The following is a 25,379-nucleotide window of genomic DNA, read 5'->3' as shown; positions in this document are numbered from 1 at the left end:
ACTGGGGTCCAGGAACCACCAGCAGTCCAAAAGTCACTAAATATAGAAATTAAGGGGAAGAACAAAGTATTGTTCAAACAACTCTGCAACATCAAGTGTTGATGAACTAACAAGAAAGGGCCATCACAGATACAATACCAGACAACTTCTCACATCCCCTCAACTACAATGCTCTTCAGTGGGCTCAGTCCACACTCAGTTGCCAATCATCAAAGTTTGGTTCAAAACACATACACATCACTTGATTTCTCTGCATTTGATTACCAAACATTTGACAACTGACAAAACTCTCATGAGGATGACGATGTTTGAGGCAATGTGATATTACCAGAGTTATTTTCAAAAGTTCCAAACAATAATATTTATCACAGCTCAATGCATTTCAGAACACAAACTCTTTCTTCAGGGGCAATCTAGAAATAATTAAGAATTTACAGCCAACTACTGACTTTTGAACAAATACAGGACTCAACTCTTTCCCCTCTATTTTGTCATGCAGCTTTACCTTTGCTTCTTAAATTTTTCCAGATGGTATGCCAGTTTCTGGGCCAGCTCTACTAGGTAGACAGCTGAAAAGAGTGAGGGCCATAGAGGGTGAAGTTCCACTAGCACTGGATTAATTCCACCCAGTCATATATGTTCCTGAAAGGCTTATTCAATGAACAGAGAAAAGTAGGTTCCTAGTGTCTGTGGAGCAAGCACGACAAGGGTGAGGTGCTATTGAAGTCCTATTGGGGATGCTATAGCTTTATCACACATAACAAGAAGTAGATCCTGGAGGCTCCAGGTTTATGTGACAACCCAACCCAACCCAACAGTAAGCTCAAGCAGAGAAACAAAGTGATATATATGCATGTGTGAACCAGGACCACGGCCCAGTTTGTACATTTGCTGGCTCCTGAGAGGGGCCATTGCTATTGCACACATGGACTTTGTGAGATTCCTCCTGAGCCTCAGGTCTGCCAGTTCCCCTACACACTCCTGTGGAGGATCATATAGAGACCACCAAATATAAGAACAAGGCCCAAATTTACAGTAATCGTATGCCTGCTTATATGAGCCCAGTCCTCAACTGCATTGCGTTTCTTTTTCAACAAAGATTAATGACTCTCAAACTCTATTACTTTCGAGCATTCTGATTCTCAGTGACTCGGTTTTCTGCTGCTCACCCTCTTCTACCCCACCCTCTTCTGCCACCCCCCAGCGAGGTTATTGTGAAAAGAATGCTAATGCAGACGCTTTTCTCCCTGGGATGCAGGGAGCTGCAAAGCAGAATGAGAGAGACCCGGGGAGGAAAGGAGAAGGCAGATCTGAAAGGGAGGGAAAAAAGAAGCTTTTCATCTCATCGTCCTTCAATTTTGCAAAGCTGAGGCAAACAGCAGGGCAGTGTGTGTGTGACTATAAAAAGAAGCAACTATAAATATTGGGGCAAGAGTTGGGTGGCAGGGAAGAGCTTGAAAAGAGAGTGGAAATGCAGTGCTAGTAACCATCACTGGTTCCTCAATCCTTTTGCACTACTGACCCTGGCATCCCCGTCCCCTGTATCCAAGATACTGAATACTCCTGAGGCAAAGGGATGCACGCAGCAGAACAAAAAGGGGCACCGTGGGAGAAAACAGAGGACGTAGGAGCAAGAAAACTGAGGAATCTCCAAGAAAGACATGGGAGCCGTTTTAACCAGCCACACCAAACCTCAGTCCACAAGGGAGCCAAGCTCAAGTGGAGCAGCTGGATGGGCAGTTGGCTGTAGATGATGAGCCCATCTTTTAACTGAATGAATGTCTTCAGTGCCACCTCTAAGGTCATTTCAACAGAGCTGCCAATGTGTGAGCCAGTTGTGGCCATGTGCTATCCCACAAGCCTCAGTTCTTCCTCTGTCCAGCACTCACTGTATTTACCAGTTTGCTGGAAAGGCAGGCCAGCATTGACCTGGGTCCTCCGGTGACACTTTACCATGCCTAACCTTGACAAGGCCCTCCAAATCTAGGGGGCCTGCCAACCAAATCTAGGGGGTGAGTGAACCCTGACTATTCTGTTTCGACTACCACAATTCAATGGGCCGCCACCACTGCCATTGGCTTGGCAGCACTGAGGCTGGTTTGCCCATTCCTTACATGTGCCCACCTGTTTGCTCTAGAGTCAAGCTACCCACCTCCTCCTGAGAGAAAGGAAGGAACCCCAGCTGGTTCCTGGAGCACCAACCAGGTGACTTGCTTCTGGGCTGGCATGGCAGTTGCCTACTGCTTTGCCACCGCTGCCATCAGACACCTGCCTACAGAGCCCAGGAACAAATTTGACATGTGCCTTGAGGGCTGGCTATAGGGAAGCTGCCCTGGCCAGGACAATGGCTTTCTCTTTTGAAACTCCATGTCTGGCATCCCCAAGTGGACCAGCAGCTGCTACTCACCTCCTTGGGTCAAAGTGCAGCAGATACTTTAGAGAGGGGGTGGGTGTAATGGGATAAGGGGGCTGCTCGTGCATAAGCGTTTAAGTCCTCCAAGCTTTGCCATCAGTTCCTAAACTCTCCCAGTCCACGGAGCCATGGGTGCATGGCTACCTCAATCGCTGGCAGAATCCGTCAGTGGGCGCTTCCGGAATTTACGCCAACATAAGAGTTCCTTGACGGAAACTCTCCTTCTGGATTCTCTGTGTGACAGTTTCCTGCGCGGAGTGGGCGTCCCCAGTGGAGGTCCTAAGCCCTCCCCGCTGTTCTCACTGGAAACATCTTGGAGCCATTCCTCCGATTGAGTTTCTGCAGGAACTCTCCCTCTCCCCCTACTGGTTCCTTCCTCCGCATCCGAAGGTCTCCTAGCCTCCTTGAGCCCTTCCACCACCTGACTCTCCGATGGCAGTTCCCTGACAGTGGGTATCAGCCCAGTTGGGCTTAAGCACCTCTGCACCATGGTTTGCTTCTCTGTGTTAGAGAGGAGGAGAAAGGTGGGAAGAGGGGCCTGCAGTTCTTCATGTCTTTGCCGTATTCCTTGCTTGCCACAGGAGGAAGAGGGGAGATGGAGAAGGCAGAGGCAGAACAAGCGGTAACCCTTGTGCCTCTCTTTCTGAACAGGAGACTGCACCAAACTGGGTGCCCAGCAAAGCAGAACGTCACAAGATGTTAGCGAACCAATTTATTGCATGAAGAATCCTTCCTGGGTCCCATTTTTCTTAGATTGCCCAAGATTTGCTAGTTCCAAGTTGCTCACTTTTCCAAGCAGACGTTGTGACAGAGGGAGAGACATCCTCTGACCAGAGCTGGGAGGGTCCTGAGGGCGGCAGTCCACTGGACAGGTTCAGTTAGGGAGGGCAAGATTGGCCAAGCTACATGGGAGGAAGTGAAGGAGGAGAGGTAAAAAGCAAGACCCTCCTCTACTCACCAAAGCCATCATCCTTTTAACAGGATGCACACACAAAGAGGGAATCCACAAAAACATTACCGTGTGTAGTATTCTCCAGAAAACGCTTCCTAGAGTGCCCCTGAACATGTGCAGAATGCCCTTTCTATATCACTGAGTATCCACACACACAATCCTCCACAATATCAGGCAAGGGAGGCAGGAATTCTATCAAGATAAGTCTCAAAAACCGCTGTCCTCTTCAGCACAGAAGAGAATGAAAAACACCGCTCATCATTACTGCCTTGTTCTGGGCAGATGTTTAGCACTCGCACAGTCTTCTCTAAAGCAAAGGAATGAAGCTATGGCCCATGTCTAGAATCTGGGGCGCTGGTGAGGTGACAGAATCTGCCTGGGGAGATCTGTGCTGTCTGGGTTCATGACCCAGTTTACTTTGGCCAGCTGCAGATCACTTTGTTTCCATCCTCCTTCAAGTGACACGCCAGCCAACAGCCCATGAAAGAACGGAAGAAAGGCAGCAGAGGGTGACAGAAAGGGCAGCAGCACATTCTACGCCCTCCCTGGGCTACGTAAAGGACACGGGTGCCATAATAAGAACATGCTTTTACAGATGTACACTGTTGCAAGTTGTGGTGTATGTACAGGTGTACAGGCTTTCATAATCTATTTTGGGAGGTCTCTGGGGAAATTTAAGGAACATACATACATCCAAGTGTAAACATCACTTGATTAATTCGTTAAGTCTGTATATAATTGCACAAGAGCAAAATGACAGCTAAGGAAAAGAAAAGCATTCTTTCTTTGTCTTTAAATGTGGTGCATGCATTGAAGCAGTGCCTTATTATTATTATTGCTGTTGTTATTATTATTATTATTGCCCACGCAGTGGGGAGCTTGGCCAGCCGATGCAGCCCTTGGTAGACACATCCACCCATTACAGTGGTACCTCGGGTTACAGACGCTTCAGGTTACAGACGCTTCAGGTTACAGACTCTGCTAACCCAGAAATAGTACCTCGGGTTAAGAACTTTGCTTCAGGATGAGAACAGAAATCGCGTGGCGGCAGTGGGAGGACACATTAGCTAAAGTGGTACCTCAGGTTAAGAACAGTTTTTGGTTAACAACGAACCCCCAGAACAAATTAAGTTCTTAACCCGAGGTACCACTGTACTGGCTGGGCAGCCATTCAGCGAGGGGGCTGGGGGCCTGCAGCAAGCCCTGGCTCTGGTTACGGGGGCTCTCTGGGGGCTCATCTATACTTAGCTTTTGCCTTGCACTTTCTAGGAACAGGTCCGCACTTCAAAGCTCCGTGTCCAAGCACTTTTTCTTTTGCCCCACTGCTTTACCCAGGAAAACCTGCTCTTTAATGCTAAATCCGTGGAAAAAAACAGAAATTTGGGGGTTTCTGTGGATTGACGTTTGCTCTGATTAAGTGGTAAAGAGTGGGGTTTTGCTGGAGCAAAAAGAAAAGAAAACAGCTCAGACAGGGAGCTTTAAATAGCAGACCTGTGCATGGCACTGAAGTAATTCTGGATGAGCTCTGGATCTCACCGTATCTGTGAGTTAAAATGATTATTTTTAACCTATTAGTCTACTAAAAATTGCAGCCCTAAATAATCAAACTACAGCAGCAACAACAAATCATTGCGACACATTAGGAGTCAGGAGACCATCCTAGCACTATATTTAAAATGGAAGCAGGACTTTTAGGGAATTTTAACATGAGCCTAAGTCAGGAACAGCAAGTTCTCTATCCTGAGTATTATCCATGAATGAACAGCCAACCAATTAGACTTGATATGGTCCACAGAGCAATTTGATCCAGACGCTGGAAATCCCATCAAGTCTCAATCAAAGTGTGGCAAAATGGGGTTTCCCACAGTTTTGCGAATAAGAAAGGGACGTTATGTGTGCAATAGCAATTCCACACTCTCACTGTGGGTGAATGTATGAACCAGCTGATGTATGAACCAGCTGATGGCTACTTCAGAACTTCTGCCCAACTGTGAAATAGTTACAAGATACCTCAGAGGTTCTGAAGAGGCTGATCCATATATGTCAATATGTAACTGAATAGGATAAAAGACACTGGCTATAGTGTTTGCCTTCTTCCACTATGTCTCTTGACCATAGTTCACAGCTTTAGAACCTTGTCTTTCTAACCCAAGGCTGACTGTGGCTTGCCATGGCTGTCCAATGAGATCACCTACAGGGGAACTTTTCAGCTGGAGCCACCAAGGCTTCAACCTGGGAGCTCTCCTGCTAAGTTATGACCTCTGTTTCAGCAGGACTGGAGTACAGATGCTGTTGAGTTAGTCAAAACTCTTCATCAAGCAGAATAGAAAGGGAGCTACTTCTCAACTACACAGAGAAAAGAGTCGGCTAGAAGTGAAATAAGTTCAATCACCAAGCTTCCTTTCCTTTCAAAACACATATTGACCAGCAGGAATTTAGAGACATTTGGCTTCTTGGGTCATTAGTATGGCCTCATGCAGGCCAGTGTGGCCTGTACAACAAAAGAAGACCTTCTCTTTAGGACGATCTGTCGCCACCTCCAACTAGGATGCCAGCTAAAAGAAAATGTAGCCGAGCCCCAGTTGACTCTTTGAAAACAAAATTCTGTCAATTTTTCCTCCTCTGTGAACTGTTTCAAGTCTACAAGCAGAAGGAAATTGGCTGAAACAGAATCGGACCTGAAAGCCACTGGGATCCCATTGTGCAACGTGGAGGCTAAGCTTCAGAAACCAATGGTAGAATTGCAGCAGAACTCATTAAATGTGAAATGTGGGGCCGGTAATGAGCTACTTATATAGCTGACTTGCTTTCAAGTACACCTATAAATAGTGTAAGCTTCAGGAGAAGGGGGTGGGGAGAAGAGACAGAGAGTGGTATCTGAATTAAATATTGCTCTGCTGCTACCTGTTTCTGAATTGAAAGCTGAAAACTTCAAAGGAGAGACAGATAATGACCCCCCCACCCGCCCCCACCCTATTATATCAGCTCGGGAAACTCATCCAGGAGAGGGGCATGACAGAATGGGTAAGCTACATACATGCAGTAGGTCCTAATGGGACTTCAGAAATGGAACTGTTACATGCCTTCTATAAGGAACTGGAAACATTTAGTCTGCGGAAAATAAGATTAAAGGGAATTCTTCCTATGCCAAAATACATTGATAAAAAAATGGGAAATAGAAAAGGGGAGAAGCTATAGAGAATGTTTCTTTGCTGCTTCTGCTAAGAGATAAAGTGTTGAAGCTCCAGCTGTACACAATGAAATGAAATCTTATACTAGAGACAGTTAATATTTTTTTTCTGGAGTTGAAAGCACTTTGAAAGAGGCATTTTGTGGTATATAAGCTTGGTAGACTGGATAGAGCAGCTTCTCTCTACCTGGTGTCCTCCAAATGTTTTGGACTATGCTTCCCATCAGCCTGACAGGGATCAGGAATGATGGGAGCTGTGTTCCAAAACATCTGGAGGGCACCAGGTTGGGAAAGGCTGGGATACACTGCTGGATTTTGAAGAGATCTTTGTTCAAATTCCTGCTCAGTCCAAAAGCTCACGGGATGCAAATGGGCCACTCAGTCCTAGCCAAAACTACCACAGAAGTTCTTTGCAAGGATAAAACATGGAAGAGCAGGACAAACTTTTAATAAATGATGCTGTTGGGTTTTTGCTTTTTTTAAAGTATTTGTTTCAAAACCTGTTTAAGTAAGGGCAACAGTGGAAAAATGAAATGCATGCGTACACCACAGGAAGTGATGCCTCTCTCAAACTGCTTTCAGCTCTTTTTAAAAGCTATTCTGAATCCAGTCTTAAATGGATTCCATGGCTACTTCACATTTTATGCAGCAACCTGAAATCAAAGTGGTGTGCACAATGATCAACATCACAAACTGCGAAGTAGAGATGCAATTGTGAAAACAGAAGGGAATCCTTTGTCGAAGTAAGGGTAGCAGAGAACGCAGCTAAGAAGTTCAAATCATATATATGACTGACACCCTTCTTTGGAAATTAAACTAAATCATTCCAAGTTTCTCAATTACTGTTTATACAACTTATAGAATTCAGCTTGTCATTGTATACTGCTACTTGTGCAAAAGTACACTTAGTAAGCAGAGGAGAAATGGCCGCTGGGAGGAGCACAAAGAGAATGAATGCCAGGAAAACAAATTTCAGCAAGGCTAATTGTGGGGAAACAATAATAAACTGAGAATCTTCTGCCTGCACCTGAGTTATGGCTCATCCCCAATGAGTAGGCATATGATGCCCCCCTCGCCTCCCGCCATCATTTTAGAGATCAAAGAATCCATTTATGAACATTAAAACATGTTTTAATCATACATTATTGTTAAATAAATATTTAAAACCACTACTTTATTATTAGTGTCTAATTTCTCTTTTAAGATGTACTAATTGATGTCATAACCCTACAAAATTGAAGAAAATAATAGCGGAGACACCTAAAACTAGTCCGTGAATTCGCTTCTTGGGGACGGCAAGGAGAAATGATTCATACATGGAGACGGTTGCTGTGCATTCTATGGAAAAATTGTGCTTTGTACCACACCAAATATGGCTTTTACAGGGCACACCTCAACATGTTTACTCAGAAGTAAGCCCCCTTGATTTTGTTGGGACTTTCTACCAGGTAAGTGTAAAATTTCGGTCCTAATGAGCCATCTCACATCATGAAGGTCATAGCTAACCATCTCCATAAATAGAACAATATTGATCTGTTCCCTCAGACATCAAACTGCAGAATTCTTATGGAATGTGGAAAAAACAAAACATTTATTCAAAGGAAAGCCAGATGCATTGTGGTAGATCAGAGCCACTGTGAAATAGTGAAATAGTGAAATAGTGAAATAGTGAAATAGTGAAATAGTGAAATAGTGAAATAGTGAAATAGTGAAATAGTGAAATAGTGAAATAGTGAAATAGTGAAATAGTCTGGGGCCTAAGAGATATGAGTATATCTAACACACTCAGACTACAAGCCTATATACACAGTTATCTTGAGATGTCCCATTGAACTCAGAGGGGCTGACATCTGAGTAGGCAAGCATAGGATTGTGCTGTTAATAGTCAAGTAAGACGGCATTCTTTACTTACTTGGATGCAAGGCTGAAATGAGACATGTTAGTTGTGTGGAATGAGCATGCACAATTTTGTTGTGGAAACAGGAGCTGCAGGGAAGCCTGAGCAACTCAGGACCCATAATGAGGGAATGTTTACTCTTTCCCACAGTCCTAACAACTTTCCCCTTCTAAACCTTCCATTTGCATTTCAGGGAAAGCGTCCCTGGGTTGCCAATGGGAGCTTCTCTGGAAATGCAAATAGCAGCCTCAGGTCTCTGCTCAGCTCAAAGCAACTTATGAGCATTTGATTTCCCACAACATTGTTAAGGAGAGCTTTCAGAGTCATGTGATCCCTGCTTCCCTTTGCATCTTGTAATTGTGTTTACATTCTTTTGTTGTTCCTTTTTTAAAGGTAAAGGTAAAGGGACCCCTGACCATTAGGTCCAGTTACGGATGACTCTGGGGTTGTCACGAACCAGAGCAGCACACGGAAACACCGTTTACCTTCCTGCTAGGTGGTACCTATTTATCTACTTGCACTTCGTGCTTTCGAACTGCTAGGTTGGCAGGAGCAGGGACTGAACAACAGAAGCTCACCTCGTTGCAGGGATTCGAACCGCCGACCTTCTGATCGGCAAACCCTAGGCTCTGTGGTTTAGACCACAGCGCCACCCACGTTTTTAAAGCTAGGTAACAACCAAAAAGGCATGGCAGTGGATGGCACAATTGCTGTGACTCACCTAAGGTCATCTATGGAGGGATGCAAAAGTGATACAACTTGTGGGTTCTCACCCATCAGTTGAAGTCAAAAGAATGTGGTAATGATTCTCCTAATTAGAAAGAGTACAGGCTTCTCAGAAGAAAGCAATGTTTCTAAATAGTATAATTATTTCTATTGTTTCTTATTGTTCTAACTGACAAAATTAAACAAACATTTCACTATATTTAACCAGTCAACTGACCAAGGGCTTTCCCTACTTTTCTTTTCATTTCACACCTGATGCCAAGTCTTGTGCAGAATATTACTTATGACATGCAGTAGCTCCCATGGAATTCTGATGACAGGAATTTCCATTGATGTGCCCAGATGAATTGAGGGGAAATCTAATTGGCAGTTTCTGCTATATCATTGAAAATTAGATAGGCTTTGCAAAGCTGGGAATGACATGGAGTGAAAACCTCTCTCACCGCCCCTGCCGGCCATCTCATGTGGATTTTTCACATCATCTTTTCCTGTTCTATATGTAAAACTTGGATCTGTAGGGATATGCCTAGCTTGCCTTTGCATTTCCACAAATATAACCAATTTCCCATAAGTTTCCACCCTACATGTGGCACCAAGTCCTTGCAATGTAGATTCAAACAACAGTCTGAGTAGTTCAATCAATATGTAAACTATTTCTGTCTCTTGGCTCCTCTTCTTCAGCTTCATTATCCCATCACCCATTGGTTCCTCACTCTTTACCTACCCTGTTACCGTATTTTTCGCCCTATAGGACACACTTTTTCCCCTCCAAAAATGAAGGGGAAATGTGTGTGCGTCCTATGGGGCGAATGCAGGCTTTCGCTGAAGCCTGGAGAGCGAGAGGGGTGGGTGCGCACCGACCCCTCTCACTCTCCAGGCTTCAGGAAGCTATCTGCAAGCCGTGGGAGAGCTGCCTCCACCCCGAAGCCTGGGGGTGCATTGAGATTTCGGGCTTTGCGCAGCTCTCAGCAAGCTGTGAGAGGGCTGCGTGAAGTCACGCAGCTCTCCCACGGCTTGTGGAGAGCTGCCTGTTCTGGGGGCTGGGGTCAGGGGAAGCTCGGGCTTCCCCAGCCCCGCGCCTTGGGTGGCGTGGGGAAAATATTTTTTCCCCTTTATTCCCCCCCCCCAAAAAAAACTAGGTGTGCCCTATGGGCCGAAAAATATGATAGTTAACCAGCCAGAAGAAGAAGAGTTTGGATTTGATATCCCACTTTATCACTACCTTAAGGAGCCTCAAAGCAGCTAACAATCTCCTTTCCCTTCGTCCCCCACAACAAACACTCTGTGAGGTGAGTGAGGCTGAGAGACTTCAGAGAAGTGTGACTAGCCCAAGGACACCCAGCAGCTGCATGTGGAGGAGAAGGGATGCGAACCCGGTTCTCCAGATTATGAGTCCACCACTCTGAACCACTACACCACACTGGCTCCTGATCTTAACGGAAACACTTCTGAAGCCTCCCCTCTGATTCAGCCTTTCACATTCTCAGCCCATTCCCTCGTTTGCACCCACTCTCGTATCCCAAGTGTTCTTAGGCCATAATTTGCCCTGTGAAAAAGTTCTGAGGCTAAATCTATCAGTGGCCACAAGACACGGTGGCTACATGGAGCCTTCAAGTTCAGAGGCTGAGTACAGTGGTACCTTGGGTTACAAACACCTTGGGTTACAAACACTTCAGGGTTACAAACTCGGCTAACCCAGAAGTAGTACCTCGGGTTAAGAACTCTAACTCAGGATGAGAACAGAAATTGCGTTCTGGTGGCGCAGCAGCAGCAGGAGGCCCCATTAGCTAAAGTGGTACCTCAGGTTAAGAATGGTTTCAGGTTAAGAACAGACCTCCGGGATGAATTAAGTTCATAACCTGAGGTACTACTGTACTAGCTACCAGTATCGCTTGGTGCACATTGGGACCAACAGGGCAGAAGGCAGGGAGACCAACAGTTTGCGACAGGCAGAGGCAACTTATTTTAGTTTTGTCCCAGTCTTCCTACCTGCTGAGTTCTGCAAGGGCAACAAAGGGGCTAACAGTTAGCTGACAGGCCGTGCAACACTCAGGGCAGGTTGTAAGTTAGGCAGGCAGGTGGGGGCTGGCTGGTGGGGAACTGACCCCCTTGCTCCAACGTACCAGCCTTCACTGCTAAGCTACTGGGGAGAAGCAACAGGAAAGTGCCATTTCCTTCAAGTCCTGCTCGCAGGCTCCCCAAAGGCATCTGACTGGCTACCGTGGTACCTCGGGTTACAGACGCTTCAGGTTACAGACTCCGCCAACCCAGAAGTAGTACCACGGGTTAAGAACTTTGCTTCAGGATGAAAACAGAAATTGCGCAGTGGCAGCATGGGGGCAGCGGGAGGCCCCATTAGCTAAAGTGGTGCTTCAGGTTAAGAACAGTTTCAGGTTAAGAACGGACCTCCAGAACGAATAAAGTTCTTAACCCGAGGTACCACTGTACTTTGGAAAACAGGATGCTGTACCAGATAGGCCTTTGGTTTGAATAGGTTTCTTCTGATATTTTGCTAGTAGCATTGGAATATTTTGGGTTCCATCAGAATTCTTCAGACCGTTTGCCTGAAAAGAAATCCCGAAGTTTGCTTCAGGAGAAACAACAAAACGTTGCCAGCAGTTTTGCAAGCGGCATTTGGTGACTTGCCCTTTGGTAGCAATATGTAGCCTTTGTATACTGTATAACCAGTTTGCATAGGATTACGGGCCCTACCTGCAGTACGCAGCGCATAATCTGGGAGGGGTTCATGGACCCAACAGAGAACAAGCTTCCCCCACCCCCCACCCCTTTTAGGACAATTCTGCACAGCTATTTATTTCACAATCCCCTGTCCTGCATTTTCTGGTGTCCTGTGCTGCTTTTAATTGCTAAATTGGTTTCAAAATGAAATTCTCAGGAAGGAGTCTGGAGATAGAGAGTCGGCAGCCCTCTCCCTGGGCCCCAGTTCAAAGAAATCTCTGCTTAAGGCTGGGGAAGCAAAGAGCAGACTTAGCAGGCTCTCTCAGCAATCCTCTGGCGCATAACGACACAGCAGGGGTTGCTGGGAAACAGAGTCTTTGATGATCATCTTTTCCTGCTGAGAAGACTAATGACTTCAAAAAGGGCATCCTGCCAAAGACAGGGGTGCACTGAAAGTGTAATTAGACAAGAGAAGTATAAAGTTTTCGCTCACTACTCTAAAAATAAATCTCCCCTTCCATAAGAAAATTCTATGTAGGGCAGCTTGGGAAACATGGGGTCTTTTGCCTGGGGCTGCCCCAGTAGGGAGAGAATAAAGGGGGAAAGCTCTCTCCTCAGCCTAGTTCCCAGACACCCAACTGAGCTCGGAGGAAACCCTCCCTGGCCAGAGGACCACTCATCCAACTTGCCAGTCTCCCACAGCCTCCTCAAGATGACTGACATCTCCTGTGAGACCAGGGAACACGTTTCCAATGCCTTTCTAAGCCTTGACTCCAGGGCCACCCCTGCCCAAGTTGCAGCAAGCAGACCTGGCACCAGGGGCGTCTTGCCCATGGAGGCAAGTGGTGCGGGGCACCAAGTTCTGGAGGGCGCCAGGGAAGAGGCAGGGACTGGGCGTGGCGCCTCCCGGCATCAGCTCACTGCCCTCGCCCGCCTCGCTGAAGCAGCGCCGGAGCCGCCCTCCAGCCACTGCCTGCCTCCTCCAGCCCCGAAAAGCTGCTGGCAGTGCCATAAAAAGGTCAGCAACTCTGCGAAGGGGGGGCATCGGAGATATCTTTGCACCATGGTGCCAGATATACTTAAGACGGCCCCGCCTGGCATATGAGTATTGTGCCAAACTATGTCCTGAATCCTTTCCCTTTGACCACTTCAGTTATCCTCTTATAAATGAGCATTTTTCACAATAAGCCACCCACTGCATTTACTTGACTACCCTGCTTCTACATTCTACAGATGATTTTGAAGATGGTGTTGTTGCTATGGAGAGACAGCCAAGAAGTGGACCTGGAGCTGTGAACAGCTACATAAGCCAGAAGTCGTGCCCATGCTCTGAGATTAATTCTTCGTCAGCAGGAGGGGGAAAGTGAGAGGGGATGAAGAAACAAGAGCAGCCTTGAAGTATGCAAACAAATCATAGCTAAAGCAAAGGGGGTGTCTGTTTTTAGAAGCAGCCCCCTCCTCCCTACCCTTGACTTTCCTCCCCCCAATTTATCCAGACGGGAGTACTGCGTTATCAAAGTTTTGCTCACAAATTTTAAAATCGTATTGAGTTCAATGAGGCTCACTGCCAGGTGAGTCGAGAAGGTATTGTGGTTCCAGCCAAACAGGGATCATGTGCAGAATGTGTCACAGTGCCTTGTCACCTGATGCACTGAAGTCACTAAGGCCAAACAGAGGAGAGGGAACATCTCCCTTGGTGAGGCATTTGAGCTGCGCAGAAGCTCAAAGAGGATGTGTTCTTTTCTTCCACAAACATGGTCATATCATCTGAGCTCCTATTGTTGGGGGGGGGGGGTGTTATGTACTGAAGTTCTCACTCTGGGCCAGCAGGGGGATATTGTAGATAGTTATGCAAATAAGGGATCGAAAGTGACGTTCAGTGATTGGATGGTTTTAGAAAATTGTTACAGTTACGTTGTACTGGAGCGCTATATAAGCAGGCTGGCTGAACCCTTCAGTTCAGTTCTGTCCTGGCCTGTGAATAAACAAGAGCTGTTTGAAGAATTGCTGTGTCGTCTGATATGTTCACCCACAACTTAATGGGGGGGTCATATTTCAGGGGTGCACTAACTCCCCCCACTTCTGCCAAGTTTCAACTCGGTTCTAATCTAGGCAGTCCATGTGGTTGTTGTTTTTCCTTCTTATAATTTGATACCTAGAAGTTCTCTTTCCTGCAGTACCCGTTAGGAATATGCCCTGAGACCGTGAAGCTCTAATCTGCTGTGAAGAATCTCAAGTGGTTCATGGCACAAGAGCCGATAGGGTCAATGGCCTGACCCAGACAATCCAGTCCCTTTCCTTCAAGCTAATTTGCAGGATGAGTGCAATAAATTGTGTTGTTTGATGGCTACTAAATCCCAAATTGCTCAAAGCAGGCCACTTGAACGCATGCTGCAAGATCTCAGTCTGCAGTCTTTCCTGCCAGAGACATTTACTGGTGAGAAATCAGCTGCCTGTACCCCACCAGCCGCTTAACCCAGTCCTTGAGCCAGCCTAAAGGGGGAAAGGAAATAAACAGAGCTGCAGGCCTTTCCACCCCCTTCTCCCCTAGTTTGAAGCTACACCATCAACAAAGCAGATCCATGCAGCCAAAGGACTTGCCCTACAATATGAGGCAGATGATGATTTTTGGCGTCAGATTCCGGATGCTGTTAAAGGACAGTTAAGTTGCCAGTTACTGGATGTATTCAGTGTAAACTGTTTAGATAGAACATGAAATACATAGTTATGGCATGATGGACACAACACAGCTGAAGTCGTGCCCCATGAGCTACCGCTGATCTTTTCTTTCGTGGCACCTTGTTAGATTTGATGTTTATAAAAATGTTTATTTGGCCACATCACACCCATTTTAGGTCCTTTTTACTGCTGTGGGTGGATGGTGAGAGCACATCTGGATTTTCTGCCATCAGATGCTAAAATTATTTGGGCTGGGCCAGTGAACTCAGAATTATGTACAGTAAATGCATTATGATTACATACAAAATGTGGAACTAACCTGTGAGGTAGGTTAGGCTGAAAGATACTGAGTGAGTAAAGGCCATTTAGTAAACTTCATGGCTGTGGGGAGATCCGAAAACTTGCCTACCATCTGAGACCCAACAGTGTCCCCAGTAACTGCTTTATAAAAAAAAAAGTGCAAACGGTCTATACCTCTTTACAACGCTGAGAGATAGGAGTGGCTCATACAGTGGCCAAGTGTTAGTCAATGAGCTCTGAGGATGAGCGGGCATTTGAACCCAGAATTTATGGGTTCATGAAGTCCACACCGTACAAGCAATAACATTCCCTTTACTGACCTAACTAATCCACCTCCTCCCAAGTATAAAGGTAAAGGTAAAGGACTCCTAACCGATAGATCCAGTAGCAGACGACTCTGGGGTTGCGACGTTAATCTCGCTTTACTGGCTGAGGGAGCCAGCGTTTGTCCGCAGACAGCGGACATGTGGCCAGCATGACCAAGGCGCTTCTGGCGAACCAGAGCAGCACATGGAAACGCCGTTTACCTTCCCGCCATGGCGGTACCTATTTATTTACTTGCACTTTGACATGCTTTCGAACTGCTAGGTTGGCAGGAGCAGGGACTGAGCAACGGGAGCTCACCCCATCACGGGGATTCGAACCGCTGACCTTCCGATCGGCAAGCGCCAAGTTCAGTGGTTTAGACCACCACGCCACCCGCGTCCCGTTCCTCCCAAGTATGCTCATAACCATTTAGTCTGCCTCCTGCTCCAACAGCTTTTGGGTTCCAAACCATCAGACTCATCTGCTTCAGCCACTTCATTCCACTCTGGGTGGAACTTGTGCAAGGCAGCCTTAGAGAACCTTACAGGCCATGGGAGGTAACAGGATAGAAGATGGAAGAATATAAAAAGGGGGGAACAGATGAGCCAGAGAGAGACAAGAAGGCATCTGAAGGTAATTGTGTCCCTCGAGGACCAGCAGAAGGCAGAGAGGGAGAAAAGGAGGAGGAGAAGGCACTAACTGGCGGACAATCACATCTGCAGGCATATCAGCAACGGCAAGGTCTAAATGCAATCTTGAGTGGCTGGGCAGGTCGAGGAGAGGCAAAATGTGTGCTTGGTGTGCTGTTTCTTTCTGAAGATTTGTCAGCAAACAGATAAAATAAAAATCCACTGCAAATTGACAAGATGAGTCTCCTAGGGGGTTACAAATAAGAGCAAAGGGAGGACAACAAATCCTTGGAAGACATAGGATCCGTCCCCTGGAAGAATCAGATAGTGATGAAAATCACAGAGCCCTGAAAAGGCAGTGGGAACTTGGGTGGGAGGATGAGACGGCTCAGGCGTGTGATGGTGAGATGGAGGAGTGTTATCTGAAGCTACATTTCAAAAGCAAAGGCCCAAAGACGTTCTGATTAGAGTGTTTATGACCAAGGGCAAGTTCTGCACTTCCTTTTTTTTACCATAAGAAAAAAATCTCTGTAGTTCCTTGAAGTTCCCGTGCTCTTATAAAAGCCTTCCCAATATAAAGGAAAAGGTCATACTGAATTGAGCCTTCTGTTTTCTTCCTTTCTGTTTTAAATGCCAAGTTTCTAACCTTTTGGTATGCTGGGAAGTGTGTGGGTAATGTCAACAGAATGCAGTGGGTACTTGGTCACTCAACAGCCTTGCACATTCCCCCAGCAAAGCGAGCTGGCAATTGGACTGCTCAGTCTGGACATACATGGCTCAGTTAGATAAGTTAAGAAATGCAAAGGTTTTGTCCTTGTGCCCTCCCACCTCCACGAGCCACCCCTTTTCCCTCCTCCTTTCTCGGTCTGGGATTTCCTGAACTGGGAAACTGATTACTGGAAACTGAAAAAGGCAGTAATCCTGGGACCCTGGATTGTTTTGATCCTGGTCACCATAGGTTCCACGTTCGGATGTTAACGGGCAATTACAGTTAATTAACCCAGGGAGTGTTGAAACATGATGCACTGAGACTCACCAACAATGAGAGTACTTACCAAAGCCGTGTCATTGGGATGCAGGGAGAACGCATGTGGGGTTTAGCTACAGCTGCACAACTTTATGGAGCTTGCCTGGCTTCTCTCACACACAAGAACACTGCGCTGCATTTTAATTTAATTAAACTTGCTGGTCTACTACTTCCATTAATTAACATGGATTAGAATCCCCACTTCAGCCATAAACCTGCGCTGAATGGGAAGGGGGGGGGGGAACGACAGAATCAAATTCTGCCCTCTTTTGACATTCTTTAACCACCATGATTGCGATTATGATAGTGTGGCTAAAGAGTGTGAAGGGATAATTAATCCACACTTAGCGTTCTTACGGACGCCAGCAGGCTAGACCCCTTTTCTCCTTAGCACACAGGCCATCACTATGATTAAGCTCTAATCTGAGCAATTTTCCACACACTTAAGTCAGCACTTGTGCACTCCTGGTAATTCTGCAGTTCTGGGAGCAGATTTTTTAAAAAAAGAAAAAGAAATAAAAGAAAAGTGAAGGGACCTAACAGATCTAAAGTGCAAATAGCAAAATAATAATAACAACAGGGAAACCCCCCCCCCAAAGACAAGCATGGGTATTATGTATGGGGCTGCCCGATGACAAGACCACCACCCCGCTCATCCTTGCTCCAAAGGAAAGGAAACAGTACACATTTATATACTCAGAAAATGATTTATGAATGTATTGATTCATATAACACAACCTCAAAACACAAAAGAGAGAGAATATTATGAAAATGATATACAGGTGGTACATGACCCCAGTCATGCTTGCAAAAATTTATCATTTGCCCAATAATAAATGTTGGAAATGTAAAGAAAATGAAGGTACATTCTTTCACCTTTGGTGGACGTGCCCCAAGGATGGACTATATGGGATTGGCAGAAATGACTGGCAGAATCCGAGACCAGGGAGAAGAGTCGGCGGAAGAAGATTGGAAGAAATTCAAAGACTATTTACAGAAATATTGCAAAATCAATGAATGTTAGAATGATGTTGGATAGAAATTAGTGGTTTCCAGCTGTAATGTGTTAAGAGAATATGGAAAAAAGGTTTAGAAGTAGGTTAAAGCTTATTGATAAGGATTTGCTGAACTAACAATTTGAATTGGAATACAAAAAAGGGAGGTATGAGGAGGTCTGGGAAATAAGTTAAAAGAAAAATAAGTTATGGAAAATTTGTGTGTGTTTTTTAATTGTTTTTATTTTTGTATTTTTGTTATTTTTGTCTTTTTTCTTTTTGATTTTTATTGTATTAATATTGAAAATTCTAATAAATATCTTTTTTAAAAAAACAACAAAAAGTTTAGTGTTAGCTTCAATTTAAATCAATGGGACCTAAGTATGTACAGTACTTGATTCTCCCACTGAACCCAATATCCTTAACTCTGGATGGGTCATACTCATGGAAAAGACCGTAATAAAACATAATAATAAATGTACAGAATCAAGTCTGTAGCACAACTCACAAAGCACGCATGATCAAAGTGCTTAAACCAATCACTTTGCCCATCTCTAAGAATGGAGAAGAAATCTGTTGTGCTTGGATACCAAAGCGAAACCACCTGATCCAATCCAGGCAGATCATGACCTGGATCAGATCAGTGGTCCACTTCAGAATCAGGTAGAAGACCACTAGATTCCCTAACAAGAAGCTTCAAGGGTTGCACTGTTCTCATTCCACTCCATTTTTCCCCCTTCAAGACTTGAAAGAGTATATCCAGCCAGCCATTGCCTTAGTAGCAAGTATACAGGGCTTCTTGCTGCAGCACACTCTGATTCACAAAGTCCTCCTGGGAGCAATAGGACTTGATGACATTCCATCACAAACTGATGATGATTATGATGATCCTTTAATCTTGTTCACATTTAAAATGAAAAACTGCAGGCAGGCAGGCAGGCAGGAAGGAAGGAAGGAGGAAGGAAGGTTATGCTTTATGATTTAGTTATATTTATATTTGATATTATATTCACAGAAAAGTGGTCCTCTTGCTACTTTGTGCTACTTCAAGGCAAATCTGAGATCTCTGGGCAATGATCTGGTAATTTTAGAACACGGAGACATTCAGGAATGCTCCTGCAATCTTTGTCTTCTGTGCAAGCACTACTGAACACTAGGGGGCAGTGCGCTCTCTCTCTCTCTCTCTCTCTCTCTCTCTCTCTCTCTCTCTCTCTCTCTCTCCAACCACACACTTGTCTCTCTACTGTACCAGTGACTTACAACCTTGGAATTTTGGTCCTTAGGCAGAGGAGTTTTACTAATTCGCTAGCTGGCTTGCAATAGAGGCATACCTTTCAGAGCAGTTACTAAGAACTGCCTTTATCCTGCACTTCCTTACAAAGAACCTCAGTGTGGCAAACAGCAAGTGATAAAGCAAATAATAACAACAATTCCAAAGCGTATTCAAAACAATTCCAGACTGGGAAAGATCTCCACTTTTCTGTCGGCACTGCAGGGGGGTTGGACTAGATGACCCCTGGGGTACCTCCCAACTCTACAATTCTATGATTCTGTGAACTTAAAAGGTCCGTTGAAAGAGGAAGATCTAATATGTTTAATATGTGATGGGAGGGAATTCCAAAGTGGAGGTGAGACGGCACCAAAAGTCCTGATTCCTACATTTTGCAGAAAGGACCTTCTGAAAAGACGGAATCTGCAGGAGGCTCTCACCTGCAGAGTGCAGTGATCAACCAGGTTTATAACAGTCTCAGGTATCTGGTCCCAGGCTGTATAGGCCTTTATACACCAAAACCAGCACCTTGAACTTACCCCAGTAGCTAAGTGGCAGCCAGTGCAAGTCTTTCAATAGAGGGGGTACATGTTGCCGATATCCTGCCCCAAGGAGTAGCTGAGCTGCCGCATTTTGCACCAGCTGTAGCTTCTGGACCAAGCTCAAGGGCAGCCCCATATAGAGTGCATTGGGGGCAGGATGGTACCCTGCAGCAGCCCACAGCACAACTGCCAGGAGGCCGAAAAACCAACACACAATGCTGTTCTCTGATACAGACCCTGCAGGTGGGATCTGAGCCACTGCTTCCCATACCCATCTCACTAAGGCAGCTCAAAAGGATACCATGGATAATGGCGTCAAAAACAGCTGAGATATCAAGTGTAACAGGATCACACTCTCCCTGCCCTTCTCCCAATAAAGGTCACCCATCAAGGCCAATTCAGTCCCATAACCAGGCCTGAACCCCTCTTGAAATGCATCAAGTTAATCTGTTTCACCCAAGAGCACTTGCAATTGCTGCATCGCCACGCTCTCAGTTGTGACTGGGTGGCAGTTGTCACAACTCAGTGGGTCCAGAGTGGGCTTTTCAGGTGTGGTTGGGATCACTACTTTTCCCCAGGATCAGTCCCTCCCACAAGGATGTGTTGACCACAGCCTAGATCCATTTGGTCATACTTTGGTTGTAAGTAGCTTTGGGTTGCCTTGAGCAAGCTAAAGTGACTAACAAACTTAACAAACAAACAAAAGAAAAACGTGAATAAATAATAGTCCTTTGGCAAGCTTTAATGAGCCAGGAGAGGCATATTGCTAGCTGCACTGTTGCAAGGAATTCATCCGCTGATACCGACCCCAATAAGTTGCAGCAGACACTACACTGAGCTATTCACTGGAGACTACAGCGATCATAAATGGCAGGCATGCAGGACTGCCCTCTCCATTCAAGGCTTGCAATGATTCTGGAGACCTGTAAAATTCACCTACCCTTGGTTTGTGCCCCATTCGTTCCTGATACAAAGGTGTTTATGCACTGGATCCTTCATGTAACCTTCGTAGCAAAGGCACTCGCCTGGAGGCAGAAGAAGAAACAAGAGAAGGAAAATATTGAATGAACTGTATGGGTATCAGGGAAAGAGACCTTGCTTTTCTGGTGGAACCTCATCAACTCAAGTGTGTAGCAGCAGTGGAAAACAACCAATTTCATGCCAGGAATTTTTAGGAAAGAAGTCAGAACTAAAATGACCAATATCATAATACTTTTATGCAAGTCTTCAGCTGCATTTACTGTAACTCCCCTGTCACTAGTTCAATGACTAGATCACTATTCTCCTGCTACAAAGGAAAAATAACCAGGACAAGGAGTGAGGTAAAGGTAAAGGGACCCTGACCATTAGGTCCAGTCGTGGCCGACTCTGGGGTTGTGGTGCTCATCTCGCTTTATTGGCCAAGGGACCTGGCGTACAGCTTCCGGGCCATGTGGCCAGCATGACTTAAGCCGCTTCTGGTGAACCAGAGCAGCGCACAGAAACGCCGTTTACCTTCCCGCCGGAGCGGTACCTATTTATCTACTTGCACTTTGACGTGCTTTCGAACTGCTAGGTTGGCAGGAGCTGGGACTGTGAAACAGGACCTCACACCCGTCACGGGGATTCGAACCACCAACCTTCTGATCGGCAAGTCCTAGGCTCTGTGGTTTAACCCACAGCGCCACCTGCGTCCCTTAGGACAAGAAGTACAGGGCTCTAATTTCTCACAGGGCCTCCATATGAAATTCCCTAAGCCAGCAGTGGGGGTCCATGGGGGGGGGGGAATGCAGCCCTCCAGGCTTGCTCTCCCTCCTAAGGCCACACTCCCTTACTAGACCTTCTGGAGTTCTTTTGCCTGGGTGAAATGTGTCCCTGAACAGTGGCAATGTCTCATGCTTGCCTGGAAGGTGGAGAGATGTGTGCACAGAAAGCTCTTTGTCTTCTGTACTTGTCGCTCCACACACATTTGCCTCTGACTCCACCCGTCCACGCCCAGCAGCATGCACATGCCCCAGAAGGTTGCCCACGAGGAAATGCTCCTCACCCCTACCCTAAACTGGGTGGCACAGCCTGCTAAATGGGGATCCAGCACTCTCGCTTACCGTAGCCCTTCGTTCCCCAAGCTACTCAGGGCTGACAACTACTTCCAAAATACATCAACAAATATATTTACTCAGACACCTCTCTCAGATTCTAAATGGTGCTTCCTTCCTGATTGACTCTAAGGTAGGTCTATATCAGAAACCAGCATTTCATCTCCAGACGAGTTTCTTTTCTGAGAAATATCATCCCAGCTTGAATATATAGTACCCTCCGTAATTTTTATTCCCATCAATGAAGCAGATGAGAAAAACGATAGTTGTTGATCCCGTTATTCTTTAAGTTGCGTGATTTGAAACAAGCAAAGAAGCAGGCATAAAATGTGTTCATCTAAACACCTCTTCACCAAAACTCCCCCTTTTCTTTCAAAAGCCTCAGTGTTCGATGCAAAATCAGATGCTTAAAAGGAGGTGGATGTCAAAGAGCCCTATGAAAAATGGTTTCTTTACAGAAGCAGACCAATTTCTTGCCTAACGTGTTTTGAGCATACCATACCCTTTGTGAGATGTGGCTGCCACTTCTTGTCCCTTGAATAATAAGTTCCTTTATCTTTTGGCAGAGCACTTTCTCAACTGCTTCTGCAAACAAATTAACTATTTTCTACAGCATCTTTCGATGCTCACCTCCTTTCTTTGGTTTAAAGATTGCTGCTGTCCTCCTTTTTTCCTGTTCTCTTTGCTTCTTCCAGCTCAATGAGCAAGGAAAAGCCAGACAAGCTGCAACAAAGGTTTACAGAGGTGGGAGATAAGAGGGCAGGAATATTCAGGGCAAGGCCAGTGCTAGGTTCAACTCTCCACTCAATCCGTTAATTCACTGATAAACTATCTACTAGGATGAGCATTATAAAAAAGAGAAAAGTGTCTTCTTCCACTGGGCTGGTAAGTTTTTCAAGCAAAAGGAAAGAAAGGCTTGGGTTGCACCCAGGAGTGGCAAAAAAGCCCTGGTTGCTGGAACAAGGGAGAGAGAGAGACAGGTAGAAGAAACCAGGTGTGAGTTTTTCTGCGGACTGTAGGTGCAGCACTTATACTGAAGCCTCCGCCTAAAGACATGCTTGCAGGCAACATTTTCCCAAATGCCCTCAGTTTGGAACACTGCTCTTGTTCACAGTGATGAGATAAAGGCATTCTGCACACCCTCGAAGGTACTTTTCTTCCCATTTTTAAGGAGTTCACTCCATTTTTTTGCAGGCATGCTCCATGTCCAAGCACAAAATTTGTTTTGCTCTGGAGCTTTCCCTGTGAAAACCTGTTCTTTAAAGCTCAATTGGAGCAAACTGATTGATGTTTGCTCCGATTGAGCACTAGAGAGGGGTTTTTAGGGAAACACTCTGGGGCCAAAAAACAAACAAACCCCAAGATCTGACACAGAGCTTTTAAGAGTGAGTCTGTGCCTGGAAAGAGTGGTGGAAAAGGCAAGTGTGGGTAAGTGCGTAAAGGGTCTGTGGTGTCATTCCCAATAGCTTCTGTCTTGGGGATGCAACAAATGAACCAGGAGAAGCTGGTGTGTGGCTAACAGAGCAAAGAACCAGGCACTGGCCTGTGTGTGTAGAAGGTCTTGTGGCTCAGCCTGGATCTGGTTCAAGCAACCAGTGCTAACCTCTTGGCAACCCGCCAAGATCTTCACAGCCCCCCCCCCCGAGTCGAGTTACAGCCAAATGAACAAAAGCCTCAACAGAAGCTCTTCTCTTTTGTTTAAAGAAAAACATTGTGCGTTTTTTTTTCTTTCAGAGCACTGACAAAAACCTGTGAATTTGGAAAAGACCCCCCTAGGAGGATGCTTGGTGCTCTCTGTCTCAGAGGCCTGCTAGGGTTGGCAGCTGCCATGGCAGATGGCTGTAAATAAATGGAACGCCAACTCTGTAGTGAAATGCAGGGACGGCAAGTGAGTCACGATTGCAAAGGGAAGAGGAATGGGGAGTGAGTGCAAAAGATGCTTGAGAGCAAGGAGGGCTGCCTGCCCCTTCTCCTGAGGGGGAAATTTGTCTCATTAGCATTTAGGTACCAAATTCACCTTTCCCCAAGCAAAACACGGCTCTCCTTCAAAATGCACACTACTCTGGCTTTAACAATATAACTCTCCAGCCATGTAGGGTGGCGGCTTATTTTATTTATGAATGAACATAGTTGTATGCTGCTATCCATTAAGAAAGATATCAAAACTTTTCACAACACACACATATACAATAAAAAAAATTGATTGTGCTTATATTAAGAAATGCATGTATTAGCAAAAGCACATGCAAAAATGCCTATATTAGTGAAGAGAATATACAAAAATGTGTCCTTTAGGGAAAATTTGCTTATAAAAATATGTATACAGTGGTACCTCAGGTTAAGTACTTAATTCGTTCCGGAGGTCCGTTCTTAACCTGAAACTGTTCTTAACCTGAAGCACCGCTTTAGCTAATGGGGCCTCCTGTTGCTGCCATTCCGCCGGAGCACGATTTCTGTTCTCATCCTGAAGCAAAGTTCTTAACCTGAGGTAATATTTCTGGGTTAGCAGAGTCTGTAACCTGAAGCGTATGTAACCTGAAGCGAGGTACCACTGTACTAAGCAAAATTGCACACGTAAAATGCACATAAAATACATATGAATTTTCATGCAGACTTTTTAAAAATTGCAAATCTAAGGGAAAAAATGGGGCAAACTAAACTAAATATTGGAAAAATAAGAGAATGAGAGTTTCATCCATCCTTGCCTCAGATTCAGCTCTAAGGAATTACAAGGAGGAGCCTGGAACACTCGAAAGATTTGTTGTTGTTTTAATGATCTCAAGTTTTTCTCTCTCCTAATTTAGCACATTTTGCATATATTAATAAAGTTTGAGACCCAATCTCCAGCATTGCCAGTTATCTCTGGCAAAAGGTGCTGTCAAAGACTTTGGCCTGAGGATTTTAAAGAGCTGTTGCCAAGCAAAGCCACAAGGATGGATGGACAAATGGTCAGATTCAGTAGAAGGCAGTTTTGTATGTCTCTTTGAGTTTTATTGTCACTATGTAGGCGGTATCGAGGGAGAAGCAGCCTTGTTGAAAGGACTTTACAGCCAATGTTTGTTTGGCAGCCTGTGGGACTTGGCAAAGCTCTCCCAGTTCTCTCTGGTACTTATAGACAAGCTCCCTCAATCCTCCAGATATAGGAATACAGGGAGAGAGATACAGGTGCATACAGACACATGCCCATCTTCACACAGCACCCACCTACCAGTTTCAGGGTCGCACTCATGTTCACAGGGGTCCAGAAGCCGTCGAGCGCAGAGGTCCAATGCCCAGGGCCCACTGGAGTTTTGCTGGGAGAAAAGAATCACCTGGGCAGGATTTAGCCAGTCACTGGCATCCAACTGGCTGCCTTCTAGCAAGATAAAACGGCTTCCTAGAAAGTGCACAGGAATTGGGGGAAAATGGGTGTTATTAAGAATTATTATTATTATTAAGCAGAAGTTGACTCATTAAACAAGTAACGCAATAAATAAATGAATGCAACAAATAAATAAATGATTTTGAGAGGGGCGTTTTCATATGTGAGGTTTAAATCTGCTGAGAGTCTCTCCCTCTCTTGCAATCCAGGTGAATCCCTGATGAGGATTAATGCCAAAGAGAAAGCAAAAGAGATTAATAGCATGAATGAACGTTCCAGGCAACATAGGTTCAAACCCAAGAATGATTCTTGGACACCCTTGGGTGGCCAAGAGACAA

The 25,379-nt window shown here is 45.4% G+C and overlaps 1 protein-coding gene across 2 annotated transcripts in view; it reads right to left on the bottom strand.

Moving 5' to 3' along the window:
• Positions 1-25,379, bottom strand: part of ASTN1 (astrotactin 1) — a 196,849-nt gene that overhangs the window by 66,214 nt on the left and 105,256 nt on the right. For both annotated transcript variants that reach the window (XM_081915031.1, XM_081915030.1), the window contains exons 7-8: positions 24,889-25,056; positions 20,546-20,630 (exon numbers count right to left, since the gene is read on the bottom strand). In XM_081915031.1, the coding sequence (XP_081771157.1) occupies positions 20,546-20,630; positions 24,889-25,056 (253 nt within the window). The remainder of the gene's footprint in view (positions 1-20,545; positions 20,631-24,888; positions 25,057-25,379) is intronic.

The sequence above is a fragment of the Podarcis melisellensis genome (genome assembly GCF_964234715.1).
Source record: "Podarcis melisellensis genome assembly, chromosome: 6".
Classification (NCBI taxonomy): Eukaryota; Metazoa; Chordata; class Lepidosauria; order Squamata; family Lacertidae; genus Podarcis; species Podarcis melisellensis.
Note: the sequence above shows the minus strand (reverse complement) of the source record. Positions and strands in the feature narration are given on the sequence as shown.